Raw genomic sequence first — 27,643 nt, 5'->3', positions numbered from 1 at the left:
GCGGCCGTAGATGCACGTTTATAAAAACCCAGAAAATGTTAGTATGTATGAAATAAAAAAATTACACCACGAAAAGTGCCTGAACGATTGTTATTCACTCGTTGCTACGCACCAAAAAACTCAATCGTTCGCTGCGCACACTCGTTCGTTTTTTGTTTTTTGTTTTTTGTTTTTTTTGGTGCTGTGCAGCTCGCGAATAAAAATCGTTCGTGGAACTTTCCGTGGAGTAATCTCTACCTGTTTGTCTAGAAAATAAAAAAATATAGAGTCTCGGGCAAAATTTGAGGGTTTTGCCCTCTTGAAGTTCAAAACGCGTATGGTTCTTCAATAAAATCGTGAAGATTATTCAGGGTACTATCGTCGTGTACGAGTTAACGAAATACATCATGGGTTTCCGAACACATGAGTGGGACTTCACTTAGAAAAAAAATTAAGTGAAGACACCAAGAATCGAAATTTGAATTTGAATCTACGGAATTCCCCTGACAATTCCCATACACGACTATATAACCTTATTCAGCGGTTTTTGATCACGCGCACGTCGTGGGCTTAAATCGAATGCTGAAAAGTAGTCAGCCACCTTAAAGTAGACATGGACGACAGGTATTGGGTGCTAAACCCTTCAAACATTTAAACTTTAGAACAACATCTCTGAGATATACGAGTTTGAAATTGGTAAGAGTATATATAGATAACTGTATAAGTGCTGGTGTTATGTGATCATACTTTAGTTTCCCAGATATTATACGAGCAGAAGGTTTGAACCAACTACAATTTACTAATATTAATTAATTAAGTTTAGTTTAGTTTAGTTTATTTCTCACAATATAAACATATACTTTTTATAAAACTTGAGACATTTTGTAAGTGGCGAAGAACAGAACTTTCGCCCCGATTGATATTCCTTCTCCATACAATTTACATACAGTACAAACATGATTAACATTGAAATTGTCAAGGAAAAAAATAATAAAAAGAAAAACATATCAAAATTTATCAAAATTCAAATTCAAAAGATTTTAAGGTGGTAAGTAATGTTCCATTTTGGAAGCAAAATGGGTGGTTACAAGCTCATTAAAATTGGAAGAGTCAGTCCCGTCGATCGCAGGCAAATTAGAGTCTCCGACAAGAATAATTTGGCTGGTATTCCGGTGCACTTTGAAGTGCAGTGTTCAATTTATCTAGAACATCAAGAGTGGAATCAGGAGGACGGTAAAAGGTGTAAAGCATCACAGATTACACAGATTTACAACTAGGCCTGCTCACAATTTCAACAACAATTAGTTCAGTATCAATTATTGAGCATGAGAGAAAACAAAGGGCTGGGGCATTGAATATTTGAAACTTCACCATCAGCTCTTCCCTGCTAAATTCAAAACCCTCCCCGGCTTTAAGTTTCAGAGCTTATTAATGAGACTGTGGGTAGTTTTGGTCTGGCACACCTAGCCGCATTAAAACGGCTACAACTTCGTCTTGAATAACTCGATCTGCAAGCACTTTTCACACAATGTCAGGAAAGGATTAAAGGTTTCAAAAATGGTAAACTAGATTAAAGTGGCCTTTTCGTTATGACGTAATGATGACATCATAGAAATCGTTTACCGCTTATTTTCTCGAAAACTAAACCTAAACTTTTAAAGCGACTTGCGCCAGTCGATAGTATTCATCGAGGCACCCAACATATTGCAATATGAAAAAAATTTATGAAAGCGTTTTCCAAATATTACGCGATGAATATTTTCATGGACTTTTACTTTTACTGAGGCGATTTATACACATGATATTGTAATAAAATAAGAATAGCATAACACTCGCCTTTATATCAAAGCTGGCATCAAATAGTCTTTCAAAAATTTCTTCGGTAAAACCAATAGCTACGTATATCACAAAAGTGCCATTTTTAAGGTAGTTCGCATGGCTCTTTGCAATCATGCTCTTTTGCGAAGACTTTATACGTTGATATTCACTTGAACGCACAAATGATACATATTCGATTTCAGGCTTAATGTCTGAGCCTATATCGAATCGTTTCAGAAGACGAAAAAGCAGATCTTTGAGCATATTTATCAGAATATCGCCACATGATCGAAACTCTACACAGTACACATGAGCTCAGGTACGGCGCGCATGCGCAGTAAAATGGCCCCTTGTGAAAACACAGTGATGTACACAGTGAAAAGCTCACACAGGAGGGAACGTAGATGGTGACTGATACTAATAGAGACGACAACAAAAACACGTCATAAGTTTTCGATCAGTTACCTCACTAATAAAATAAAGCATTCGTGTGATGGGAAAATGAACTAAACAAAATGTGAATAAGATTTAATAAACAAGCAATAGTGTTTTATGAACTGTTTAACACATAAGGGGTGTTTACCATTTAAATCAATCCATCGGGTTAGAAGTTTGTTTGCTATTAGTAAAAATTGAGCGGAAAGATTTGACATCCGGATTTTCTAGGTAAATAAACATTGCCCCAGCTCTCGATCGACTTCTACCAAAATTTCCTTATGTTCATAGCAGGCTCAGACTCCCTTACAGGCGCCCAGGCCGTACATGTACAGTAATTGGCGATTTCTATTTGTTAAATGTACTGAAGAAAGAAAAGCAATTTTCATAATTTTTTTCCTTTTTCCTTTAATTATATTCGCTTAATAAAATTGTTATACATGGAATTTGCAGTAAAATCCAGCGATAAAAATATTAGAAAATATTAATTAAACAAAGTTTGGTAAGTTTTATTTACAGATTTCATTTCCAAACACCAGCATTCGGGCATCATGTAACCCAAAAGGTCTCACTGAAAAAGTAGGACTAATTAACATCCCTTAAATAATGCCAGGATGTATTGCCGGTTTTCAATTATTCCCTAGGGAGTGAAAAAACAAAAGACACGGTGGCTGATATAACTGGATGATATAACAAAAGAGACTCGCATTGCTGTCAGTTGGAATATTTAACCCTTATTGACTGGGGACGAGAAAAACAGTGTGTTTTGTGGTCTCTCGACGTACTTTCCCGAGGTTCTTGTCAATAAGTGTTTTGTTATATACCAAGTGTTAAAGAAAAAAATGCAGTTTTTTGATTTTTTGATTATTTCATTTCGAAAAACTTAGAAAATCTTACATTTCCGGGAAAATCACTTCCGGTATTGTTATTATCGGTCAACAACATATTGTTGCCCGCTGAAAAGCCGTTGCTGGGACAACATCGAACCTTGTTCACGTTCACGCGATACCCTCTCGCCCAATCAGAATACGAGAAAAATGGGCTTTGATAGTTAGTATATAACAAATCTATACATGTTGTTATATAGCTACAAAATTTTACGATTTAACGAACGCTCTCATTAGTTGAAAGTTGACCAGGTGACATTAGCTAAATCTAAATGCATCCCGCTCGGGAAACAAGTAACTTATTTTCACGTACTTACATAAGAACTTACTTAATATTGCCTGCCAATTATTCATCGGGCTTTTTCGAAGGAAACCGCCGAGTTATAAATTGGGCTTCATTTTCTACGTTCACACAAATCGACGCCGCGTTCACAGAACCTACTGAGATTATATTTAGTGCGCATGCGTGGTAATATGCGCCGTAGAAGCACATGGTCGACGAGTAATGGGGAATTGTCTCAAGGTCTCGTTGCTGACTGCGAATAGCGACCTTAATCTTTAACTACGACGGCGACGTCAACCGGAAGTGTAAATAATTTCTCTTTGGGGTTCTGTTCATTGGAGATTTCATTAAAAACATCGTCAGTGAAGTCAACTCATTCGCGAGGTTTCCGTGAGATCAATTTACAAAGCGAACCATTACGAGTGAACCTTTTATCGTGCACCATGCTGTGACTGCTATATCAAATGGACTATCTATCAAAAATCATGCTATATCAAATCGGCTATCTCATGTTAGCCTACGTAGGGAATCGCCGTCAGGTGTTTAGCGAAGCACAAGCATTATTTACGTCTATGAAAGATAACTTTTTCTACTCTTTCACAGTTAGAGAGAAAGCCCGAGTTCACGTAGTCATGCGTCTAGCTATCATTAAATTGGCAACATGACACATGTACACTTCGTTTTGCATCATACATTCTTAAATGGATAATCAATAATAACAATAAAAACTGTATTACATATAATTGTGTTATCAACATTTGGTACCTAAATATGTAATCATGAAGTTTACATCGTGCATACAACACATGGTAATCTTTCGCTGTTAGTGAATGGTGGACAGCTGAAAGTATTGCAATCAGCTCGCAGAGCCATGATGTAATCTGGCGTGTCAAATAAAGCTCGTGCATCTCTGTCAATACATACAAGTTGTTTTTGATCTCCTCTGTTAACCTAGTCGTTTTTACAAAAGAAAAAAGAAAAATTCATGGGTGCAAAATAGCTAAAGCTCTTGTTCCAACAAGCAGCACATTCGTCACCTTGTTTCCCAACTGAAACATGAATGTCACGTTTGTAATAAATCACGTCTAATTTAGTTTAGGCCTAAGTTTGGGGAATACAATAAAGGGACCGAATTGTCTTCAAAATAAACTGTACTCTATGAAAGACGAATGAAGGATGACGACATACACATATGCATACTGAACGTACCTGAACAGCCAAGAAACCATCATATTGCCTGTGCCATTTTCTGTAGCATTCCTTACGTGCCGGAAGCATTATTTGAATGCTGTGTTTGCTCGAAAGGCAGGCCACACAAGTCAAGTAGTATTGAGAGGCTCGAAGGGCACCCTCACCCTCCACACTGATTGTAGTAGCATTACGTATAGGGGAACTTTGATCCCGCTGTCCAAAGTACCAGGGTTTACTGGGTATACACTTGTACTCTGAGCCACCTGGTCGCCTCGTCCCATGTGTAACAGAGCCTGCTTGTCCTATTATTATAATGCACATAAGGTTAGAGTGTTTTTTTGCATTAACATGATATGACATGATTGATATGACATGTCCTGACTGATATGACATGACATGTACAGTATTTTCGTAATAACCTGACATGACATGATTGATATGACATGTCCTTATCGACATGACATGACATGTATTTTTGTATTAACCTGACATGACATGATTGATATGACCGCATCGCGTACAATTCCGGGTCACTTCCAGTGATTTTGCCCATTTGCATACTGTATCGCGGAACGGCTGTCACATTTCATGCTCATTAACCTCAAGGAATTACAAAGAATAAGGAAGAATTGGTACTTTCCACTCTCGATCGCAATCACGGGAAAGCGTCAAGAAAAAATGTAGCACCGGAAAATAAAAGTAATTTAACGATAGTTTAGTGTGCTTTAGTCTTGCCTCTTAGCTCTTGGTCGATCCAGCGATTTTCTTTGAGTGAATACTGTGTCAAAATTGCGTCCTTTTGTATGGAAAGTACGACAATGCCATTAAGAAATGCCATAGTATGTCTTCGTAAATGCCCTTCTGAAAAATGTAGCACCGGAAATTTGATGTACATTCACTGCCTTAGGTGAATCCTGCATTTGTTTCTTTCGGCTTTAAATGTGATTGCGATTTTTGAAGTATTTGTTCAGTCACTGTGGAGGTTGGTTTTGAGAAGAGAAGCCCAGAATTGCTCGAGAATTGCGTAAAATTTACAATCGTTCTTCATTCTTTGTCCGCCGTATCGAGTAGCCATGGTCGTAAAAAAACCATACGCGAGATGACATGATAATTGAAACGGGAACTCAGTGCAATAAATTATATCTTTTGTCATAAACAGGGTCTACAAATTTGATTTCTTTTTATCATAAACAGGGTACCCCTTTCAGAATCCCAGCGGAACACCCCTACCCAAATTCTGGCGGAGTACCCCCCCCCCCCCCCCCCCCCGGGATCCAACCATGACAAACGTTTGTAGCAAGATGTCGCCAAACAGACGACAGATCCCGAAAATAAATAACGATACATTGGTCACGTCGCCGTCGATACATCGATCTGATTGGCTCCGAACAATATCCAAAAGTATATCGGACTAAAATCGGTATTCGATTTGGGCTTCCTTTCGTGCTTCGTGCTTCTTTCGGTACATTGATCTTTTGTCAACCGGTGCCCGGGAATTTATCGATTAGTTTCTGTTGTTACTCACGGACTCACGGACTTACAGCCCGATGACATAGTGGCTACCGCTTCACTAGAAGCAGTAGCCACAATAAGCTAAACGTACCTGAATATATTTCAGTTGATCCTTGAGGACACGCTGTTCTTCCCCATCGATAGAATATTACACCAGAAGATGTTTTTGTATGACCATTGAGGTCGCTGTCACTCGAAGCATGGGCAGCAAGATAGCATGGTTTTGGAAAGCGCCTTCCATTTTCAGTAACATAGCATTTGGCTTCGCCAGAACTTCCTTTCTCTCCTTTCGCTCCCGATCTTCCACTGACACCTGGTTCTCCGTTTTCTCCAGCTTCACCTCTAGGACCACGGTCACCTTTGGGACCAGGTAGCCCAATTTCTCCTTTTTCAATCAATAAGATTATGAATTTAGGGTGATTATTGAAAAGGATGTCATTTTATACGCATTTACGATTAAAAGGAACTAGGTAACTGCTTCATTGCAAAGCGTGTATTTATAATAACAACAACAATAACAACAATAATAATAATAATCATAATAATAATGATGATGATAATACTAATAATAATCAAGAGAATATGAAGTAAGTTACTTGTAATAATATAATGATAACTATTATAATAATAATAACAAATCATGGAAAGCAGTGAGCGTATATGGAGGATGCAAAATGGCAGGGTGAGCTCTTTAAGAGTAGGTCCGAGAATGAGGACCTTAACAAGGAAGACCGTTTTGCTTGGCTCCACCATTGGAAAAATGTGCCTACGCACACCGTAGTAAGTGTTAAAGCAAAATTTAACCCTCAGCCTCAAACACTAATTCTAGTATCTATTCGATTATGCGGCAAAGTCCCGGAAAGTGTCTCACACATCCTAGCGGGGTGTACGGCGCTTGCGCAAATGAAGCAGCTTGGGCGACATAACGACGCCGTCAAGATCTTGTTCTTTGAAGTTCTCAGATCTCTAGACCTGTTGAAAACGGTGGGTCCTTGGTACTCGCAAGTTCAGTCTAAGGCGATGTATAAGAATACATACACACACACACACGCACACACACACACACACACACACACACACACACACACACACACACACACACACACATACATACATACATACAATTTACAATAAGAACAATTCTAAAGAATTACATGTACAATCAAAGAAACTGATAAGATTTAAAAATAAATAAAATTAAATGAAAATGAAAATGAAAATAAAATAAATAAAAAAAGCGGGCAGGTCAATGCTAACAGATCGGATAGCCCACTTCCGAGATATGCTTCGCTTGTCACGCACAAAGGCTTCAGTATGAGGCTACGTGCTAAATGCGCTCAGTCATTCGTGACAGGCGGTAAGAATTAATTTAATATAGCAAGCGAAGCATACCTCGGAAGTGGGCTATTGATGCACCATAGTCGACAAGGAGAAGAAGGAAATCTCATTCAACGAGATAAGCTATTCTCGGGTCGAAGGGAAGGAAAAGACACCGAGAAGACGACTAAGTACAGTTGAAGAAGAGATACCCAGGTGACCGCGTCACACAGCACAACATTTGCATTGATGTCTTGGGAGGATACTCAAGAAAGGTCAGCAAGGCGATCAAAGACCTCGTGGGCGACAAGAGCTGATCCATCGCTCTTCTGATGCAGAAGTCTGTTATAACAAGTTCGCTTCACCTCAATGCACGAACTGTTAAGATTTTAAACTGAACTTTAGATATATAGTTAAGAATTTGCGTTATAGTAATGATGAAAAGGTAAATTATACACCGTGAAAAGATGAAAAAACTTACTGACGTTTCGGACGCTAGTCCTTCGTCGGAGTAAAAGAGAAAGAAGTGGTAGAAAGGAGTGTATATATGATAGAAAAAGACAAAAGAAACCAATGAGAGCAAGGTAGGCAACAATGATTGTCGCAAGACCAAAGAAATGCGGCTTATTCACCTATTGGGCACTCTTAGTCCCAACGGGATTAATGAACGCTTTATTTTCAACTAACCTTTTCTTTTGTCTTTTGATTGTTTGTTTTTGTTTCCTTGCCTACCTTGCTCTCATTGGTTTCTTTTGTCTTATTCTATCATATATACACTCCTTTCTACCACTTCTTTCTCTTTTACTCCGACGAAGGACTAGCGTCCGAAACGTCAGTAAGTTTTTTCATCTTTTCACGGTGTATAATTTACCTTTTCATCATTACTGTTTCATTAGAAACACCGACGCAGCTCACACTAGTTTTTAGCTAGTTATATCTTTTTAATTTGCGTTATATTTACTAGCGTTTCATTTATCAGTCTGTTGAATTATTTTGGACCTTAATTTACAGCGTCCATAGCTATTTCTTAACTAGCGTTTTTCATTTTCGGTTTTCGTGCTTTTTTTCAATTCCTGAATTACTTTGAGATTTTAGCTTTTAGTCTGCTTGGTAGTTGAGTACGGTTTCGCCCAACTACCTTAAAGCTTAGGCCTGGGCATCCACAAGTATGAACTGCCATAATAATAATATATTATTTAGGTACTGCAAAAAAGCGGAGCTCCAGATACGCAAATCACATTGAGCACAATTTGAATTAATCTGAAAGGTGAAAGTAAAATCGGGGGAAAAATCTTCAACCTTTTGTTACTACATCGTTACGTTTTCTTTGCAGGAATATGCTCTCCCACCTAGGAATTTTGTACAAAAATCTCCTCAAGCTCCCCCAGGGGCTAGTTTTGTTCTTGGAAGATTCTTCAACAAAGTTTTCCATGGCCGACACTTTTAAGCTTTGAATTCCTAGTTAACTAATTAAAAAACGAAAGATAACTACAGATAATCCAATGCAATATCAGGTTTAGTGAAATTTACCTTGGATGTCTTTCATCGAAGTCGAAATTCCCGTCTTTTTTTTTAGGACAAATCAAGACTATAAGCTTAAAGTGCTACTACGACGAAAATCGCTCAAACTTGGATTCAGCTGAAACTTCCTAAAAATACTCTTTAAAGGTCCAATAATCACTTTATGAAGTGTTTTCTCGATATTCAGTGCGAAAGTATGATATTTTTACGATTATTTTTTGGAGTCTGTGACGTCATACACTCAACATCAAACATTGCTACATATATTTCTTTGTATATAAATCCTTAATTTATTTTATTCCTATGAAGCCCAAAGGGTGGCTAATGTGCTTATTTCACATTACTTGTGACTATAATTTATATTTTGGGGTGTTTGGGTATTTCTTTCTCCCTTTACTACTGATATTTTGATCATAAACTACAAAGAAATGTATGGAGCGATGTTCGATGTTGAGTGTATGACGTCATAGACTCCAAAAAATAATCGTAAAAATATCATACTTTCGTCCTGAATATCGAGAAAACACTTCATACAGTGATTATTGGACCTTTAAAGAGTATTCTTAGGAAGTTTCAGCTGAATCCAAGTTTGAGCAATTTTCGTCGTAGTAGCACTTTAAAACAGACTTGAAAACTGGTCAAACAAAAAGGTGAGCAAAAATAAGCTTACTTACGTCTTTTACATAACGATGTTTGGTTTTTCATAGGAATTTTGATGTTTTTATATAAAATGTATTTTACCGCAATGAAAATAAAAAAAATAAATGCTTTGGTAGCATCATCAGATAGAAATTTGGCTGGAGATCATTAACTAACTAAACTCGTGAAATGAAGTCCCTGAACGTCTCATCTGTTAAAAAATTGTTATCTTATTATTTCTCCTCGGGTGCAAAATAGTCGCTACAAATGTAGCCGCTACCAGGTTTCCAGTGCTTCGGATCTCGTTTTTGCAAGACAAAATGAACCCATTTTGCTCTAACCTTTTTATTTGAAGGAAACTGATGAAGGCTTACATTATCTGCGTTTGTCTTGTCACAAAACATGACCACATATCTTTTTCTAGGGACTCTTTTTCGATTTTCCATCTTTCCGCCTCTACCTACATCGACTGTTACACACGTGTGACGTCATCAGATCACTTGATTAGTAAAAACAGGTCGTGATGATACAAGGCAGTTTTCAAGCATGTTAGAGGGTGAGAAAAATGGTTCTAACGGCGAAATTTTTTTCTTTCCTGATAAAAGTATTCAGCTACTTGTGTAGCTTTTGTCAGGATTGTCAAAAATAACCGAAGAAATAGTGACAGTTGCCCTTTAACTAGTACTATTTTGAACAATTTATTAATTAGTGTTTCACGGACATATTGTTTTCACTCATATCAAAGCTCTAACTATTTTCGATAAGTTTCAAAACTTAAGCTTACTAGATTTCGAGATTCTATTTTATCAGTTTTCATCTGTTTTCATGTGTAAGAAAGATACGGAAATCAAGAACGACAAAAGTTTTCGAAAAACAAAGTTTACATTCAGTTAAACTTGACAAGGACAACTGAGACAAAATAGAAAATAACGCACAAAATGCAATTCAAAACACAAAATAACAATTTTCTTTGTCAGTAAATTGGCATTTGTAGTGTTTTTAAGGTCTTTATAAAATAACATATCTCAGTCTCAAGCTCTTTTAAGCTCATTTTTATAATCATACTAGCTCGAAAAGCTCAATAAACAGTTAAAAATTTGGTGTAATTTTATATGTCATTCAATATTTAAATGAATTATCTATAGAAACATCTAAAATTATTGAATGAAAGTCAAAATAAAAGAACTCTTACCATAACAACAAAACAAATACACTTTTTTCGCTCGTTTGTCATTCTAGTTCGTTGCTCGTTTGCCGGTAACTAGCAATGTTATTTAGCTATAAACTTTGTCACACATCTCTTGGATTTGCTTAATTTGTGGAATTCAAAAGATTCCCTCGCTGATATATATACTTAAACAAGAGAATATTAAGTAAGAGAGCACATCCCTGTACCCCATGAAAGTTTTTCGAAAATATATTTTTAGCCCCGCGTGCAAACCTGAGCTATTTTAGCATGCGATTCCTGATTGAAGAGATTGTAGTGACGTCATGGGTACACATGAGATCGGCAGTGACAAAGCAAACTTCATGCAGTTGACAAACCAAACTTTACTCGATTTTACGAGAAAATGTGTTGGAGGAATTCCTTGAGAAATTCTGAAAGGTTTTTGATGGAATCCATAAACAGCACATGTAAAAAATACTCAGATGAGACAACATCATTTAAACTTGTTTAAGCTCAAAAACCGCTGAATAATCTTCACGATTTTATTGAAGAACCATACATGTTTTGAACTTCAAGAGGGCAAAACCCATAAATTTTGCACGGAACTCTATATATTTTTTTTGCTATTTTCCGGAATAACAGGTACTAGCGTATACCAACATGTGTACTTCCTAAAAACGCGCACGCTCATTGGTTAATTGGAGGTGAATATTGTACGATATTAACATCTGAATCTCGGAATATTGAGTCGGCAACAAAATGGCATCTGCCGGCAATCGTTTAGCTACAATTTCCAATGAGGAAATTGAAAAAATGAAAGTAAATGCTATTCCTATCAATACTAAAAAGACAACGAAGTATGGCCTAAAAGTTTTGCTAAAAGGTTTGCGTTAATTTGTCACGCAAACTGCAGGTTTCTGTTTGTTTGTTTTATTGAATTATTGTATATAAAGATAAGTTACTGTTAATATATTCCATTATTTTTCAAAGTTTAAGACAATTCTCTTAATTGAAAACGGTGTAAAAAATCGTTCTGTTTGTTTTGTGCTCAATTTTAACTATAACTTGCCCACCGCAGTATCTGAACAAAAAAAGTTTTTCCATTGTCTACAATAGTTTATAAAAACAACTTTTATCAGTATTTTATAAATGTAGTGAAAGTTACGTTTTGGGAGAAAATTATTCATTTTTTATTCCTTCACTTTTCTTTCTCTTTTACTCCGACGAAGGACTAGCGTCCGAAACGTCCGAAACGTTTTTCATCTTTTCACGGTGTATAATTTACCTTTTTATAGTTAAGAGTATGTGGACCGCGTGGCACTAATGAAATAGTAGAAGATAATATAGGTAAGTTGTAGTGCTTGGGAACGAGGTTATTCCGGGCGGAAGCCCTTGGAATTAAATTCGGAAAAATTAATTTCCGACCTCGCTGGGATTCCGCCCGGAATAACCTCGTTCCCAAGCACTACAACTTACCTATATTATCTTCTACTTTTTATAGTTACTTTTTCTTCCTTAGTTTCGGTTTTATGATTTATTTTATTTTTTATTTTTTTATTATTTTATTATTTTATTTTATTTTTTTGTACAGAGCTTGATTTTCGCTATTTTTCTTCCAAAATTATACAAACGCATGCCATTCCAGATACTAAGAATGATTATCTCAAAAACAAGCTCGGCACACCCCATTTGCCTTTGCATTTTTGAAATCAGCATTAAATTTCAAATTATTAAAAAGTTTCAATTTTCAATTTTCTAATATAGTCAGCCACCAGTTATTAAATCAAAACAATGATCGCTCGATTGAGACTCGTTTTTTGCAGTTATAGATGACTGTAAGATGTCCGAAGTTGTATGAATATGCATAATTACAAACCGGTTGGGCTTCTGCTCGCTCTGAATATTTTGATCATTTTATCCATCTCTGGCGTTCTTTCTGATGCCAATCACAATGAAAAGGTCTCGGTGTGTGTTCTTATGTGAAGCAGAGCTTCAAAACTAAAGTGCTTAATGAAATCTTTGGCATATCAAATGGCGGGCTTCACCAACTTTGGATGGAAATTAAGGTACGCAGTTTTAAGTCCTCCTCCTGGATCTCCAATTGCTTGCCTTGACAACGACTTAGGGCCAAGCCTAATCTCTGCATTGCTACTAAATAAACCAATTTACATACTTGGAGAAATAAATTGCAACCTATTACAGTCCGACCTGCCTGATTCCCAAGCACTTATAAGCTTCTGTTCTACCTACAACTTGAATCAGATAGTCACTCAACCTACTCGTATTACTCACTCCACCGAATCCTTAATAGATGTATTTCTTTTGTCAAAAAACATGTTCTCGACACCAAAGTGTTATCTTCATCGATAAGCGACCATGACCTTTTTTACGCTGAGCTGGGCTTGAAAAAGCCGCGCACTCAAGCCACCTTTGTCACTACGAGGACCCTTAGACCTAGGGCAAACGTCGAACTTTCCATGCACCGAACTTAATTACATCAAATAATGCCGCCTCATTATCCGAACAATTCTTCTTCGATAATCGCGTGAGTTGTAATCAAGTGCAAAAAATCATTAACTCAATGGCTTCAAACAAAGCTTCCGGAATAGATAAGATTCCTCTCCACGTTATAAAAGACTGCCTCCCTGTCATCTTACCATCGATTACTTCGATCGTGAACGCCACTTTTAGCTCTGCACAATTTCCCATCGCTTGGAAAATAGCCGAGGTCGAACCTATTCCAAAGGATGGCGATCACGAAATCCCAGACAACAACAGGCCTATTTTACTATTACCAGTGTTATCCAAGGTTTGTGAGAGAGTCGCTCATGATCAGTTAACTTCATATTTATCAACCAATCAACGCTTAACATCCAAGCAAAGCGGAAATAAAAAGTGGGATTCAACCGAGACATCCGTCATCCAAACAACCAATATTATTCTCGAGGCCATCGATAAGAAACAGCTTACTGCTACTGTGCTGCTCGACATGAGTAAGGCCTTCGATAGCATTGATCATAAAATCCTTATGACAAAACTGCAGGACGTTGGACTGTCACCTCTAGCCATTCAGTGGTTTCTTATTATTAGCTATTTTTATTCACGCTGTCAAGTCGTCAGAATCCAAACTGCAGTCTCAGACCGTTTGCCTATGACCTGTGGTGTACCACAAGAAGTATCTTGGGACCATTGCTTTTTAGCATATATATAAACGATCTCCCAAGTGTTCCTGAACATTGTACTACTCAATGTTACGTTGACGACACCAAATTGCTGCTTACTTTCAATCTCCAGGACCAGCAATATTGTTTCAAGACTTAATTAAGACCTTTTCAGAATAACTAATTGGACTCTCGACAATTACCTACTTCTAAATCCCGAAAATACTAAATTTATCATCTTTGGGAGCAAAGCGATGACTGCTAAAGTGGAAGATTTTCGTATAACGCTACTGGGAAAAGAACTTACACCTGTCAAGTCAGTAAAGGATTTAAGAGTTCTCCTTGATTCCAACTTGGCGTATAAAGATCATGTGGAATCGACAGTGTCTAGCTGCATGTCGCGTTTGGGACAGATTAACCGACTTTATTACATCCATTTTGAAATCACTAGCAAATCCTGCAATCTGATTGGTTCTCAGCAGTGCGATTTAATCCCGAATCGCACTATTTTGACTATAAATCGCATCTTTTCCCCAGCCAATCAGATTGAAACACTAAAATAAAAAAACCAAACAGATTTCATGACTGGATTAAATCAACCAATCAGATTGCAAGAGGGAAAAGACTCAAAATGTTAAATTTGAAAAAATTTTCGTCGCAAAAATTCTCACTTTTCTCAATAAATATGGATGAATTTAATTACTTACAGTATCTTGATGATGACAATGACCTTCTTGAGGCTGAAAAACTTCTGGCAAGGGAATTTCCATCTTTTGGTGTCACTTTTGACGATAATTATGCCGATTTTCCTTCAAATAATGTTGAATTAGTTCCACACGCTCCCGAGCACAGCGAAAGCAAAACAAATGAAACAACAACAACAACAACGGCAAATGAAGCCCCAAACTACGATATTTCAAGATTTCCACTAATTTCAAATAATGACATAGAAGAACTGAAGTCGGTGGCTGAAAACAAGAACACTAAACGCTCAACAAAACATTGGATGAACGTGTTTGAAAGCTGGTGTACATCACGCCATCTTAACAACATCGTCATCGAAAAAAGGCATCAGAAGAACTAGACAAGGTCCTCGTTAAGTTTTATGCCGAGGTGAAGAAAAGGGACGGAGAAGACTACGAGCCAGAATCTCTCCGTGTAATGCAAAGCTCAATTGAACACTATTTAAAGGATAAAGGTTATCCTCTGAGCATCGTACGAGCGAGGGAGTTTCAAAGCTCACAAGGAATCCTCAACGCGAAGGCAATTTCTCTGCGTGAACAAGGGAAGGGAAAAAGACCTAACAAATCTCAGCCTCTGGCACCAGAAGAAGAGTCAGCTCTATGGGAAAAAGGTCAGTTAATTGGGTGACTTCAATTCCAAAGTCCTGACAAACGTCAACTTTAAGAATTTGACAGAGCAACTTGGTTTACGAGGCCGCCAGGAGCTCTACGACTCTTACGTCGAGGACATGATTATAAGACATCAAGAAGATGGCAGTGAAGTCGTAGAATTTCGTGAAGGTCCCACTAAAACACGTAGTGGTGGTCTAAGAATCAGACGAAGAACCACACCGCAGGTTATGCACAGCACTGACGGCGGAGAAAAAGATCCTGTACGACTCTTCAAGCTGTGGTTGTCTAAGCAACCCGAAGGGATGAAGGACAAAGGACCACTCTATCTTAGCATAATAAATCGTCCTAAATCAGCAAATGTGTGGTACAATAAAATCCGAATGGGACAAAACACCATCGGCACTATCATGAGGTCCATGGCCTCCTGCCTGACGACAAATAAAAGGTTGACAAACCACAGTATGAGGAAGACTCTGGTGTCGGAATTGAAGAAATCTGGTCAACCGCGTAATGTTATCTGCGAAATAACAGACCATGCTCGCGAATCTTCGCTGGATGACTACGATGAAATAGACGAGAATCAAAGGAAAGACCTGTCTCACATCATCAGTGGATATGAAGAAGTCCCCAACCAAAAGAGTGAAGGAGAAATCTCCAATCAAGAGGTCAATCAAGAGGTGAATTCATCGAATTCAGCGATTGTGCAACGAACACCACTGGTGTCTATCAACAACTCTTCAAGTTCTCTGTGTCACGTCCAACAAAGCTAAATGCATCAGGGTCTCAATCCTGGTTCACAGCCTGGTTTCCCATCATTTCATTCAACTTTTAGTCCTCAATATCACATGGCAGCGTTTAGCTCTTATGCCAGTGGCAGCTCTTCCATTCCAACGCAAAATTACACGGGTTGCACCTTCAATGTCTTTACAAAAGATGCCCAGTCTAGTCCTCAACCACAGAAGAAACGAAGGGCTTACATTATTGAGTCGGACGATGAGGATTAAACTATGTAGTTGACTGATTCTCAAAGACTTTTCCAAGTAGTTTTACTGACAGAACTCCCGTGAATACCGATAAACTTTTGTCACATGACATTTATTGTTGAATTTTTGCAAACAAAATGAGATGTAATATTTATCATTTCCGGTTCCGCTGTTTACAATCCGGTTCTACTCAATAAATCTTTATTCAGGCATTATAATGGCGTGATTTCGAAATGGATATAATAAAGTGGCAATTGAACTTCGTGTCGTGCAATTTTGGTCTGAAATCAAACTTGCAATTACAAACCGCACTCCCGCTACGCGGTCGTGCGATTTTGTAATCGCGCGTTTGATTTCAGACCAAATTGCACTCCACTCAGTTCAATTACCATTATAAAACATGCTTTTGATCAAAACACTCTAAAAACCATGATAAATGGCTTAGTTTTTAGCAAGCTCTACTATTGCTCTAATGTGTGGAGCAATACTACTGAGAGTAACCTGAACAAAGTCTAGGCTGTGCAAAACTTCGCATGCCGTATCATTAGCAATAAAAGGAAGTACGATCACGTCACGCCTATTCTTAAAAAGCTACGATGGTTACCCGTCAGACAGCAATTACACTACCGTAATGCAATTATGGCATTCAAATGCATGACTGGGTGTGCCCCTGATTCCTTATTTTCGCGATTGATTCCAAGATCAAGCATCACACAATGTACGACAAGAACCTCGCATAAGCTACAGATACCTCTTTGCAGAACGACTACTGGACAAAGATCATTTTACTATAGAACTGTCAAATTGTGGAATTCACTAGACTCTGCCCTTAAGTTGAGCCCAACCGTGAAAGACTTTAAACGGACATTAAAACATCTTATTTCAGATTTCTTAAAAGCTTAATGTAATTTAAATGTACAATTTCTTTTATCTATTTATTTATTTACTTTATTCTTTGATCTTTTCTTTTTACTTCTTATATAATTATATATAGTATTATTTGAATTGTAATTAATTAGGCCCTTTATTCTAAAAAGCCTTAAAGACGACGAATAAAGTATGTATGTATGTAAGTTGCCCACAATTCTCCACCTAAACTGAAATACAGTAAACATGCCTGTATCCCAAGAACACGTACTTCTGACTTGAACTTCAATGTTTTTAAAATGACCAGTTATCTAATGGACATCTAAAATGAAGATAGATTGGACTCGTTTACGAAAGTGGATTTTCGATGAACAAATTTGTTGAATTCAATGAGGCAAAAGTACAAAAACTTTAAGCTTGAGAGGAAATTTACTGTAGGAATTAGTTGTTTACAAGTATGAAAAGTAGAGGCTTTAAGATAGCTGAAAACAGTCAAGCTGCTCGGAATAGAAGAATTAAACATAAAGCCGGCACAAATACGCCTAACTGAGAGCATCTGGCGAAAAAAAATCGCAAGTAAAATGCCCTTCAAGCAGGTAAAAATAATCTCTTTTTTATAAGTTTGAATCCTCAAATACTAAGGTTTAATTCGCTTTTTGTATTTGGCCGATATTGTCATTGTATTTCTATTGTTTGTTGGGTCCTTTAGAAGTTGAAAAGTTATGAAAAAATACCTGAACGTTGAGGCGGAGCGAAATCCAAGGTGCTTCAGTCGCTATTTTCATCGTATTTTTTATCACTGGGTTTCCTTCCCTGACGTCTTCCTGTTTTTAGCTTGTTTGTATACTGAAAACCATGATTTGATCTTTTTCGATGTTTTACACCAATTGTTAAAAAAGAATTGTTATGAAGAAAACATTAACATTAAAACAGGAATTTTTCTCGTCGGAAACTAAACATTTTTCTCTCACATTGAAGTAACTACAACTCTGAAAAATCAGGAGTCGCATGCTAAAAATAGCTCAGGCTTGCGAGCGGAGCAAAACATTTCATGGTTATAGACCCATATATGGGAAGTGTGCTCTCTTACTTAATGTTCTCTTGACTGATTCTAACAAATTTATTGCTTTTTTCAAATGACTATTTTAAATCACTTAAGAACTATACGAGTACTCTTACCATAATAACAAGTACACTTTTTTGCTCGTTCGTCACAGGGCCGTAGACACAAATTTCTGATTGGTCCGGAGTCGAGGGTTTTCAGTTTTTCTTAAATTTTTTTATTATTTTTCTCTCCGGTTTTTGCAATTCTCAAGTACCTTTCTTGCTGGTTTTATACTGATGAAGCTTGTGGTTGGCTTTTTTAGCATTTTGAATCCATTTTCGAGATGAAAATCGGCCATCTTTCTGAGAACTTCCAGAGAAGGAAGGCTTTTCTGTTGCTATGGTAACCGCTATTATCTGATTGGCTAATTCAATTCTATTGTTTTTTTAGCCAATCAGATTCCTAAAAATTTGTAATCTGCACTGGTGTTACAGAGTTTTGCACTGGTATAATAGATGTTTGCACTAGTATTTCATTTGAACTGCACTGCTGTCAGCCAATTGAGTAAATTTTTCATGTATACTATTACTTCCATATTTTTTTGTTGATTAACATTTGATGAACTACGAAACGACTGGAAACTTGCTACTAAGTATATACAGTACTTAAAATAATATACTAAAAAACGTATTGCAATTATTTGTCAGTTTTATTGTTCTCTGGTTTTATTTAGTTTTATCCAACTTCCCAGGACTTCGTAATAGTTTATATTAAACACCTTTTAATGTTGATTGACTACTGTAGACCTCTATCACACAGATTTCGTACTAGCCAACAAATTTTTAGAACTTTTCAAGGTATTTTAAATCAATTTTAAATTTTCCCTAAAAGCATTACTATATACAAATTTTTATTTTTGAGGTATATGTTTCGGCTTTTGGCGTTAAGTTAAAAATAGCGATGAAGTGTAAAGAAAATAGCGAGTGGAGTACTAATCTCGCATAGAGTTGCTGTGAATATTGACTCATGCGAGAGGTCCAATGAAGTGAATGTATTTATAATTTAGCCGCACTGCGCTATTTATTTTACCATCTAGACCTTGCTTACCGCTTTGAGTTCCCAGTAGCTCAGCATATTAGGATAGAGCATTTGACCAGCAAAAAGGTTAATGGTAACGGGTTCCAATCCTGCTTGGAGTTTCGGGGCTTTTTTTTCGTACATCTCTGATAATTTACCAAGCTCAAACAAACCTGAAACTTCCATGCACTTTGTTGTTTTCGGCTTCCTTACCTTTATCACCCATAGGGCCAGGTTCGCCCTTTATTCCACGTTCTCCCCTGGCACCCTGTAGCCCATTAACACCAGGTGGACCAGGAGGTCCTGACGGACCAGGAGAACCATCTTTTCCGTCGTGACCATCTCTTCCTGGCAAACCCATAGGACCATCCATTCCTGGTCTTCCGTCCATTCCATCTCTTCCTGCCCTTCCTGGAGGTCCCGATGGACCTCGACGACCCAAGGTACCCTGCCGCCTTTTGACTTCTTCTTGCAGAAGTCGAAAGCTGAGAAATAAAACGGATTTTGTCCATTGTAGCTCATACAATTTAGGTGATTGATGATATTAACCTGCCTTGTACATCAACAAATTTCGAGATGATAAGTTAATTGATTATGAGCCAGTAAAATGAAGCAAATGAGCATGGACCAGGAACTTAATCATTTTAACCTCTTCATGGTTTTATTTATAAGCCTTTTTTATATTGGTATCAGCATCCAAACGCAAAGATCCTTAATGGCGTTTTAATTGCTTTATGCGTGTATCCGGCATACCTGACATTAGGGCCTTTGATACCGTCTTTCAGTGGGTTATTGTTAATCCTCTTTAAAATATTCTGCTCACTTTTGCAAGGCACGTGCGAATTTTGCTTCCATATGCAACGACTAGTATCAGGGGTTATTATCTTTCGGGGTGCCTCTGTAATTTATCAATACGTCTCGGAAAACAGGAGAGTTCGAAAATCGGTTTTTAAAACCGAACTATTTAATTAAGGTGTTTGAGAGATTCTGGGGCAATTGGGGGTGTTTACATGCAGGTGGTCTCGAATCGAACTTTCCTGTTATTGACGATGATCGATCATTACTATTCAGTGGCCGAGCGCATACTCGAGCAAATTTCCCTCCTGTTGCTTAAACCTAGAATATTTTCATAACTGAAACTATTTGTATTAGCTCGATTGATGCTTTATTAACTCGATAGATACATATGATCAACCTCCCAAGTTTTGTGAGCAGAAATATTGAGCTATACTGTCTACGTATCAAAGATTGACCTATTGTGCGGTTGCATTTTTGAAGTGCCAATCCATCAAGAGACTGCTATTGAAATCAGCGTTTGAGTTCACAGATGTAATTTTGAATAAATTATGTGCCAATATTCTAAAAGGCGATTCTTACCCGAAGATGCTCGGGCGTCGGATTAGTAGTCTTCGATCAAGCTTCGGACGGTTGATAATACTGGGGGGTCCCCCTAAAGTCAATGTAGGCCGTAATGTGGTGGTCCCCCTAAAGCATAAATGACTAGGCCCTACATTTTTGGCTAGCATTTTACCTATAGATCGGTTTTACCCCAATCTTCGATACGAAGAATCTGAGGGGGAAAACACCCAAAAAAACACACCAAGGAAACTAATAATGGCTTAAAAGTATTTGATGGTAAGAAAGACTAACTTTTAATTATTTTAATAAATAAATTGTAAAAAATCGTTATCTTCTCAAGATTCAGTGATTGTCTCGTTGGCTATGAACTCATACACGACTGTCCGGACTCGGACCCGGACCAAAAAATCTGTAAAACCCGGGCCGATTTTTTAATCAAATTTTTATAATTTTTTTTGAATTTTTAGTCACTTTTGAGATTCAATTTTATTACGGCTCGTGACACAATTTACACACAAGGCAGCATTGTTAACAATGATTTCGAGGCTGTCTGAAGGCTGTTCATCGTTACTTGAACCCGACCTGATGGAATGACAGTTCCATTATCATGGCTAACGAGGTATGTCGCTCGAAAAATTCCTTTACTGGACTATTAAATAATAGGTTTACAGAAGGATTCCAAAGAAGCTCTCTTAAGGTACTAGTTCTGGCTAAAGTGGGTCTCATTTTAACAGAATTTATTCGAATTGTATTTATTTGAATTGTTTATACCAAAAAGCATTTGATAAGTATACCTTTATGAATTTTTGTTTCGAAAATGCAAGTCAAAGGTGTCAATATTCACACCTAAGGTGTTAAAACAACACAGTTATTCCAAAGACTTTTTTTTAGTAAACCTGTAAAATTTCTCTAACTTCGTTTGCAAACATGTCTAAAATAAGCAACAATAAACCCTCATATAATAATAAAACAGAATTAAAGAAGTCAAATTACAAAAAGCTCTAAGGGACTGTGCAATAATTACCAGGAGGGGGGGGGGGGGGGGGGGACAATACATAAAATTGAAGCTAAGATAGGACTGGCTCAAAGTAAAATCACTGATTTGATGGAGGGGGGCCTTAAGTTTTATTCGATACATTTCATTTAATGTGACCAGTCTGAGTGACGAAGTCGACCGACACCTTCCAAGTGTGCAAATCATGCAGATGTTTGCTTCTGTTAGCCACATCCAACGTGAATGAAATGCAAGAGGTGTGCTAGAAATTGATGGTTGATGAAACCACTCTCAAATGCTTTGTTCAACATCTTGACTTTCTTGAGTTGAAAGCTCAAAAAAGGAAAGCTGAACGAAACACCCTTCCAAACATTAACTGGAAAGATGAACACAAAGTCCAAGCTCTTAGACAGCAAAACGACTAAACAGGTTCGAGTGAAAATCTTAGAACTAAACATAGCTTAAACTAAAGATAATATGTGAATATATGGTAAATGTATAGAAAGTTCTACGAGGGATATTTAATTCATAAGATTTAAAAGAATAGTGCTAAAATAACTAAGCAAAGGGGTAAAGAGTGTTTAGGGTGTAACCAGAGGTGTACATGCTAATGGGAGGAGCTAAGAAGTTTACTTGTAAATTCAAAGCATACCATCATCTAAACTTGTGCGTGATGGTAGCCTTACTGAAATCTTATATCGATATTTTCAATAACTAATTGATCGTTCTTTATCTTGTTTTCATACGATGAGAAATAGTAATTAGAAAACTGATGTCTAGCTTAGTCTGTAAAAACATTAATTTTCTCTCTCATAACATGTCTATATATAAAAGTTTATCGGGATCTTCACATTCAAATTTTCTTAAATTTTGCTAATAGTACTTTTAATCATTTTTCATTTGCAACAAAACATTAGTATCAATTACAACGTATGTCATACTAAATTATCAAATTAATTTTTAAAGTTAGGCCCAACTTAACTCCGTCATCACATCGTAAGAATTTGTACTAAATTCCTTAACTACTTTCCAAAGTTGAATGTGCAGTTATTAAACACTGAACCTCACTGAAACAAAGACTTAGCTGTATGGCAACCCAAGAGGCCTTTATTCCACAAATGCAGCTCTTCTATCTAATTTATTACTTTATTACTACTAATTTATATTGGATATATATATATATATATATATATATATATATATATATATATATATATATATATTCTTATTTCCTTTATTAACTTCCCATTGTAAATAGATATTTATCATTTCATATTTTATATTTATTGCATATATACATATATATATTATATTTTATATCACTTTAATTTAGGTTATTTCTTAATAGATTAGTGCACGTGCGCATTTTAAACGAGTATGTGAAATGCTCCTAGGCGTTATGTGGATAAATAAACTATTATTATTATTATTATCGCTTATATCGTTTCTCTCTTCCTTTTTGCTTTTTTTTGCCACTCCGTCCTGAGTTGCTTGTTTCATTTCTGCATCCAGTATTCTTCTGAACATGTGTAGCCTAAACAAAAAACAAAAACACACTTAATACAGTAAAACAGTGGTTTTATACAGTATATCGTATTACCAACCTTCCTTCGTTTTGTCCAAGTAACGAAACAGGGTTGCCACTTTCCTTTAAATGCCGTTGAAGGCCAGTTACAATCAAGTACAAGCAGCTAGGTGGGTATCGTTGGCCATTGGCCTTGCTCACTTCTTGTACAAATTTCGCCAACCACTCATATTGCAAATGTTAGTATCCAAGGACTGAACTTTCTCCAAATCAAACGTAAAAGAGCCCCTCTCGTTGACTGGGTCCTTGTTACTTCTTTGACTTTGCCATTCAGAAAATATCTTGAAAGCCCATTTTGTGGCATAGCGAGTTGACTTTGGAGTCGAATTATCTAGTGCTTTCTTTTCTTCTTCTTCTGTTATTGGCACTCTAAAACTCCGATTCGCTGCCATTTTTTAAATACCAAAGACTATGAAAAACGACACAACACTTCACCCGTACGGCGCTACATGCGAATAAAGTAACTGAAGCAAGTTCTATACATTTGAATTTCTAATTTTCTTTATCTATTATACAATATTCCCAAATGGAAACAATCTAAAAAATTTCTATTGTTTTCTATCAATTAACTAATTACATTTTTCGGTTTCATAGCTTCATCGATATTGGTCAAAATGGTCATTGAAAATTGATGAGTTTCTTAAACCATTTAAAAAACTCGCAGCACGTGTTTTATCAAGTATGAAAAACCCTCGGCTACGCGTCGGGTTTTTATACTTGATAAAACCCTGCTGCTCGTTTTTTAAATACTACATATACACCTACTTGCAAGAACTTTGTCATACAAAAATAGAACATTAGTGATTTGGTGGGATAGGAATTATATTAAAAAACAAAAGAAGATCACTGAAGCTCAACTTTTTCTTTTGTCTTTTAATGCATTCCTTTCTCACTAAATTACTAATGTTCTATTCTTGTATGACAACTTTCTTGCAAGTAAGTGTATATAGATTATTATAATTTAGTTCTTATTATTTATTGTGTGTAGATTTTTAATTCTTATTGTATACATTTTTTGCTGTTGTTCTCGTCAAGCACTTTTAACATGAGCCTCTGGCTCGGGAGATTGGGCGACCACTCCCTGTGTTATTTGACATTAAATAAATTATTCTATTATTCTATTCTATTCTATTCTATTCTATTCTATTCTATTCTATATATCTCATTTTTCAGCACACCTCCTGATAATTATTGCACAGTCCCTAACTGACGTGATCCGATTTTGCTGCGATAAAATTTATCAAAATATTTTTCTGCTTTGGGCACTTTAATTCCTGATCTTTGATACCTATTTTGAATATTTACCAAAAATCATGCTGAAATGATAAATATAAACAAACTTATTCAAGAAAGCGTGAGGTACAGTGGTCATTTCGTACACTAAATTAACGAAAACTCACTAACTTCTTCACTCAAACGAAGAAGTCCAGTGCCATATTCATCGAAATACGTCATAGTAGCCGAAAATATTTCGACTGAATCATGAAAACTATCGGAAAACCTCGGAAAACTGTCGTCCACACGTTGCGTTCTACGAAAGGCAATCTCGCGTCCCAAACAAATGATTGTCATCCATAGCAACGGCTGGACGCATGCGCTGTACTAAGAGTGAAACATAAGGCCATTTGAATGTTGATTTGTCACGGAGACTTTATCAGACTAAACGGGGCCTAAACTACTATTTTGAGTCTTATATAATTGATATTTTGTATGTATTACTATTGACATATTATTTATTGAGTAAGAGACGTGTTTAAAGGAAGGCATTTCAAAAAAAGCACATGTAATTCCTGTCGCGTGTCGCGTGATCTCCGAGACGCTAGTCGTGCTTGTCAACACTCATACCCAGAAATACAAGTCGTATCAATTTCTCTCAAATTTCAATCAAAATGGCTTCCATAGATACGAAATTTTTGGCTTTTTTTTTTACGCAGTGTCTAAATGCCCGGCAGCCGGTCGCGGTCTAAAATTGACTAAATGCCCGGCAGTCCAAACTTTCACCAAAAAAACGAGAACTGGCTACAGCTAATGGAACCAAACTAGTCTAAATTTATCGAGGAATATTAAGCGCTTCTTGCACTCTACACTGCTTTTAATAAGGATTGTTTCGTATTACTTCGCCAAAAAAATAAACGACGATGGGACATGAACCAAGTGCTCGGTATTCTATGCCGAGCAAAGACAAACCGCAATCCTTATTAGAAGCAGTGTTAGAGTACGAGAAGCGCTTAATATTCCTCGATAAATTTAGACTAGTTTCGCTTCATTAACGTAGGTAATTTATCGTATTTTTCGCAAAAGTTTGGACTGCCGGGCATTTAGTGTATTTGAGACCGCGACCGGCAGTGTTGGCGAAAATATTCTAAGTGACATGAACCAAGTGCTCCGTATTCTATGCCGAGCGAGTACGGACAATCTTTTTTCGAATCAGTCCAGACTACAGGAAGCGCTTAATATACCATAATAAAGTTAGACTAGTTTGATTCCATTAGCTGTAGCCAGTTCTCGTTTTTTTGGTGAAAGTTTGGACTGCCGGGCATTTAGTCAATTTTAGACCACGACCGGCTGCCGGGCATTTAGACACTGGGTTTTTTTTATCTCGCATTGCGCTGAAGTAAGGACATAAATCCATGAAAAACGTATTCAACTATTCCAGTGGCAGTTATGAATTGACAAAATTTTGAAGAATTTATTTTCACCCTTTAAGCAAGGGCACTAGGACACCGAATGTGGTTGGATTTCCATAGGTTTTTTTTCCTTTCGATTATTTGAATTAAATTAACGTTATACTTGTTTACTTATCTTGTGTCCGTGTTCCTTCGTTCGCTGTTGTAATGCAGACGTTTTCATTCCAAAGGTCAAACGGTTTGAATAGCCTATGAGCGTTACTTCTTTAACGGCCGTTCCGTACGTGACGCGACCGCGCGATGCTCCTTACGTCAGTAATATTCAACCGTCCAGAGTCAATATGGTTAGTCAAATTCCCCTTAAGTTCCATATAGAGCTTATATGGAACTTAAGGGGAATTTGATTAACCATATTGTAGTATACGTTTATACATTTATACAAATATCTAATGAGATGCATAATACGAAATAACCATTTTCAACGCTTAAAACCAACTGATTTATAATCTGTACGATCTAGTGGACAAGAAAAAATATTTTGACAGTCATTGAATGAAACAAACAATAAAAAAAGCGATTTTTCTGTTTTGCGATAATCAATCCGGATTCAAATGGTAATATGCATTAGAAAGATCTAGAGAGGTTTTCGAACACCATCTTTGATGTAATCTCTCCTTACTCGAGATACAATAGTCAAGTCGAGTGGTGGTGATGGAACTTTGCCCCCATGGTTTAAGAAATTCTCTACAGCCATGGCACACTGAAACTTTGTATCCAGCATTTGCAATAACGAAATGGCAAAAGTTCCAAAGGCAGGTGTTTGTCTTGCTGGTTTGTCGTTCCTATTCCTTAGACAGCTATTATGTCTTTTATGGGAACTATTATGTAGACTGTTAGTAATTGTATCTATGTTCGGTATCTGGCTAACCTTTAAGAAAAATTAATTAATATAACATTGAAGAAAGGAGGATAAACAGCTGTCAGTAAGCCTTGTGAAATCGGCTTGTCAGAACATTATTATTATTATTATTAACAATGTTGCCTTGAGCTTAAATTGTGTCACAAACAATACTAAAATAGCTAAAAATTACAAAAGTTACTAAAAATTCATAAACAATTATAAAAATTTAATTAAAAAATCGGTCCCGGTTTTACAGATTTTGGGTCCGGGTCCGGACTTTGCATGCCCTATATAATCATTAATTGATTACGCATTTGTATTATACTTGCCGACTTCATAATTATGGTGTCAAAAGGAATATGTTTTAATTACATATATTATATAACAATATATTTAAACGGATATTATTTCATATTATTACTATCATTATTGTTATTATAATTCTGAGCAAGCACATACATACCGTGTTTCTATCATCATTATTTGAGTCTGAAGCTGATAAAGTGAGAAACTTCCAGGGTTCTGTACAACGTTCCTTCGTTGACGCTGTTGAGAAAGATTCTCCATTGAGTTTAATGGTGATGAGGCTGTTGCTATGACAGGACTTTCCCCCCGCTCTTTGTACGATGCCTCAGAGTGTTTTACGCAGCCACAGGAATGGTTCTGCATAAACAGCAGATGAGCTAAGCACACAAGAGAGAGACAGATAGAAGTCAAGCAAATCCCTGCCATTAACCATGATGGCCACCAAGGTATTTCCTTTCCGTTTGCTTTCATAGTACTTATTTTATGACTATTGAGCAGTTAAAATTATACTTATGAATAAGAATTGAATTTGATCACACGCTTAGCTTTCTAAAGGATAGAAATTTGAGGCTTCATCGATTTCTCATTGCGGATCGTCAGGATTATCTTGAACAAAGAGGCTTTGTAAGTATG

General features: G+C 36.8%; 1 protein-coding gene, 1 long non-coding RNA gene and 1 pseudogene across 2 annotated transcripts; 1 reads left to right on the top strand and 2 right to left on the bottom strand.

Moving 5' to 3' along the window:
• Positions 1 to 2,304: 2,304 nt before the first annotated feature.
• LOC116309093 (uncharacterized) lies at positions 2,305 to 27,643 on the bottom strand. Its single transcript, XM_031719643.2, has 5 exons — positions 27,168 to 27,643; positions 19,452 to 19,723; positions 6,197 to 6,490; positions 4,612 to 4,895; positions 2,305 to 4,353 (listed from the first exon to the last, which is right to left on the bottom strand). The coding sequence occupies exons 1-5, from the start codon at positions 27,479 to 27,481 to the stop codon at positions 4,189 to 4,191; spliced, it is 1,329 nt and encodes a 442-aa protein (XP_031575503.1). The 5' UTR covers positions 27,482 to 27,643; the 3' UTR covers positions 2,305 to 4,188.
• Positions 14,778 to 16,270, top strand: LOC148910236 (uncharacterized protein KIAA1958-like; annotated as a pseudogene).
• Positions 22,814 to 23,975, bottom strand: LOC148910235 (uncharacterized). Its single transcript, XR_016120032.1, has 2 exons — positions 23,196 to 23,975; positions 22,814 to 23,125 (listed from the first exon to the last, which is right to left on the bottom strand). It is a non-coding gene; the product is annotated as an uncharacterized LOC148910235 (long non-coding RNA).

This window comes from Actinia tenebrosa, unplaced genomic scaffold (genome assembly GCF_029948245.1).
Source record: "Actinia tenebrosa isolate PJP-AT-01 unplaced genomic scaffold, QUT_ActTen_1.0 PGA_scaffold17__23_contigs__length_9995812, whole genome shotgun sequence".
In the NCBI taxonomy this organism is placed as follows: domain Eukaryota; kingdom Metazoa; phylum Cnidaria; class Anthozoa; order Actiniaria; family Actiniidae; genus Actinia; species Actinia tenebrosa.
This window is presented reverse-complemented; position numbering and strand designations above follow the sequence as displayed.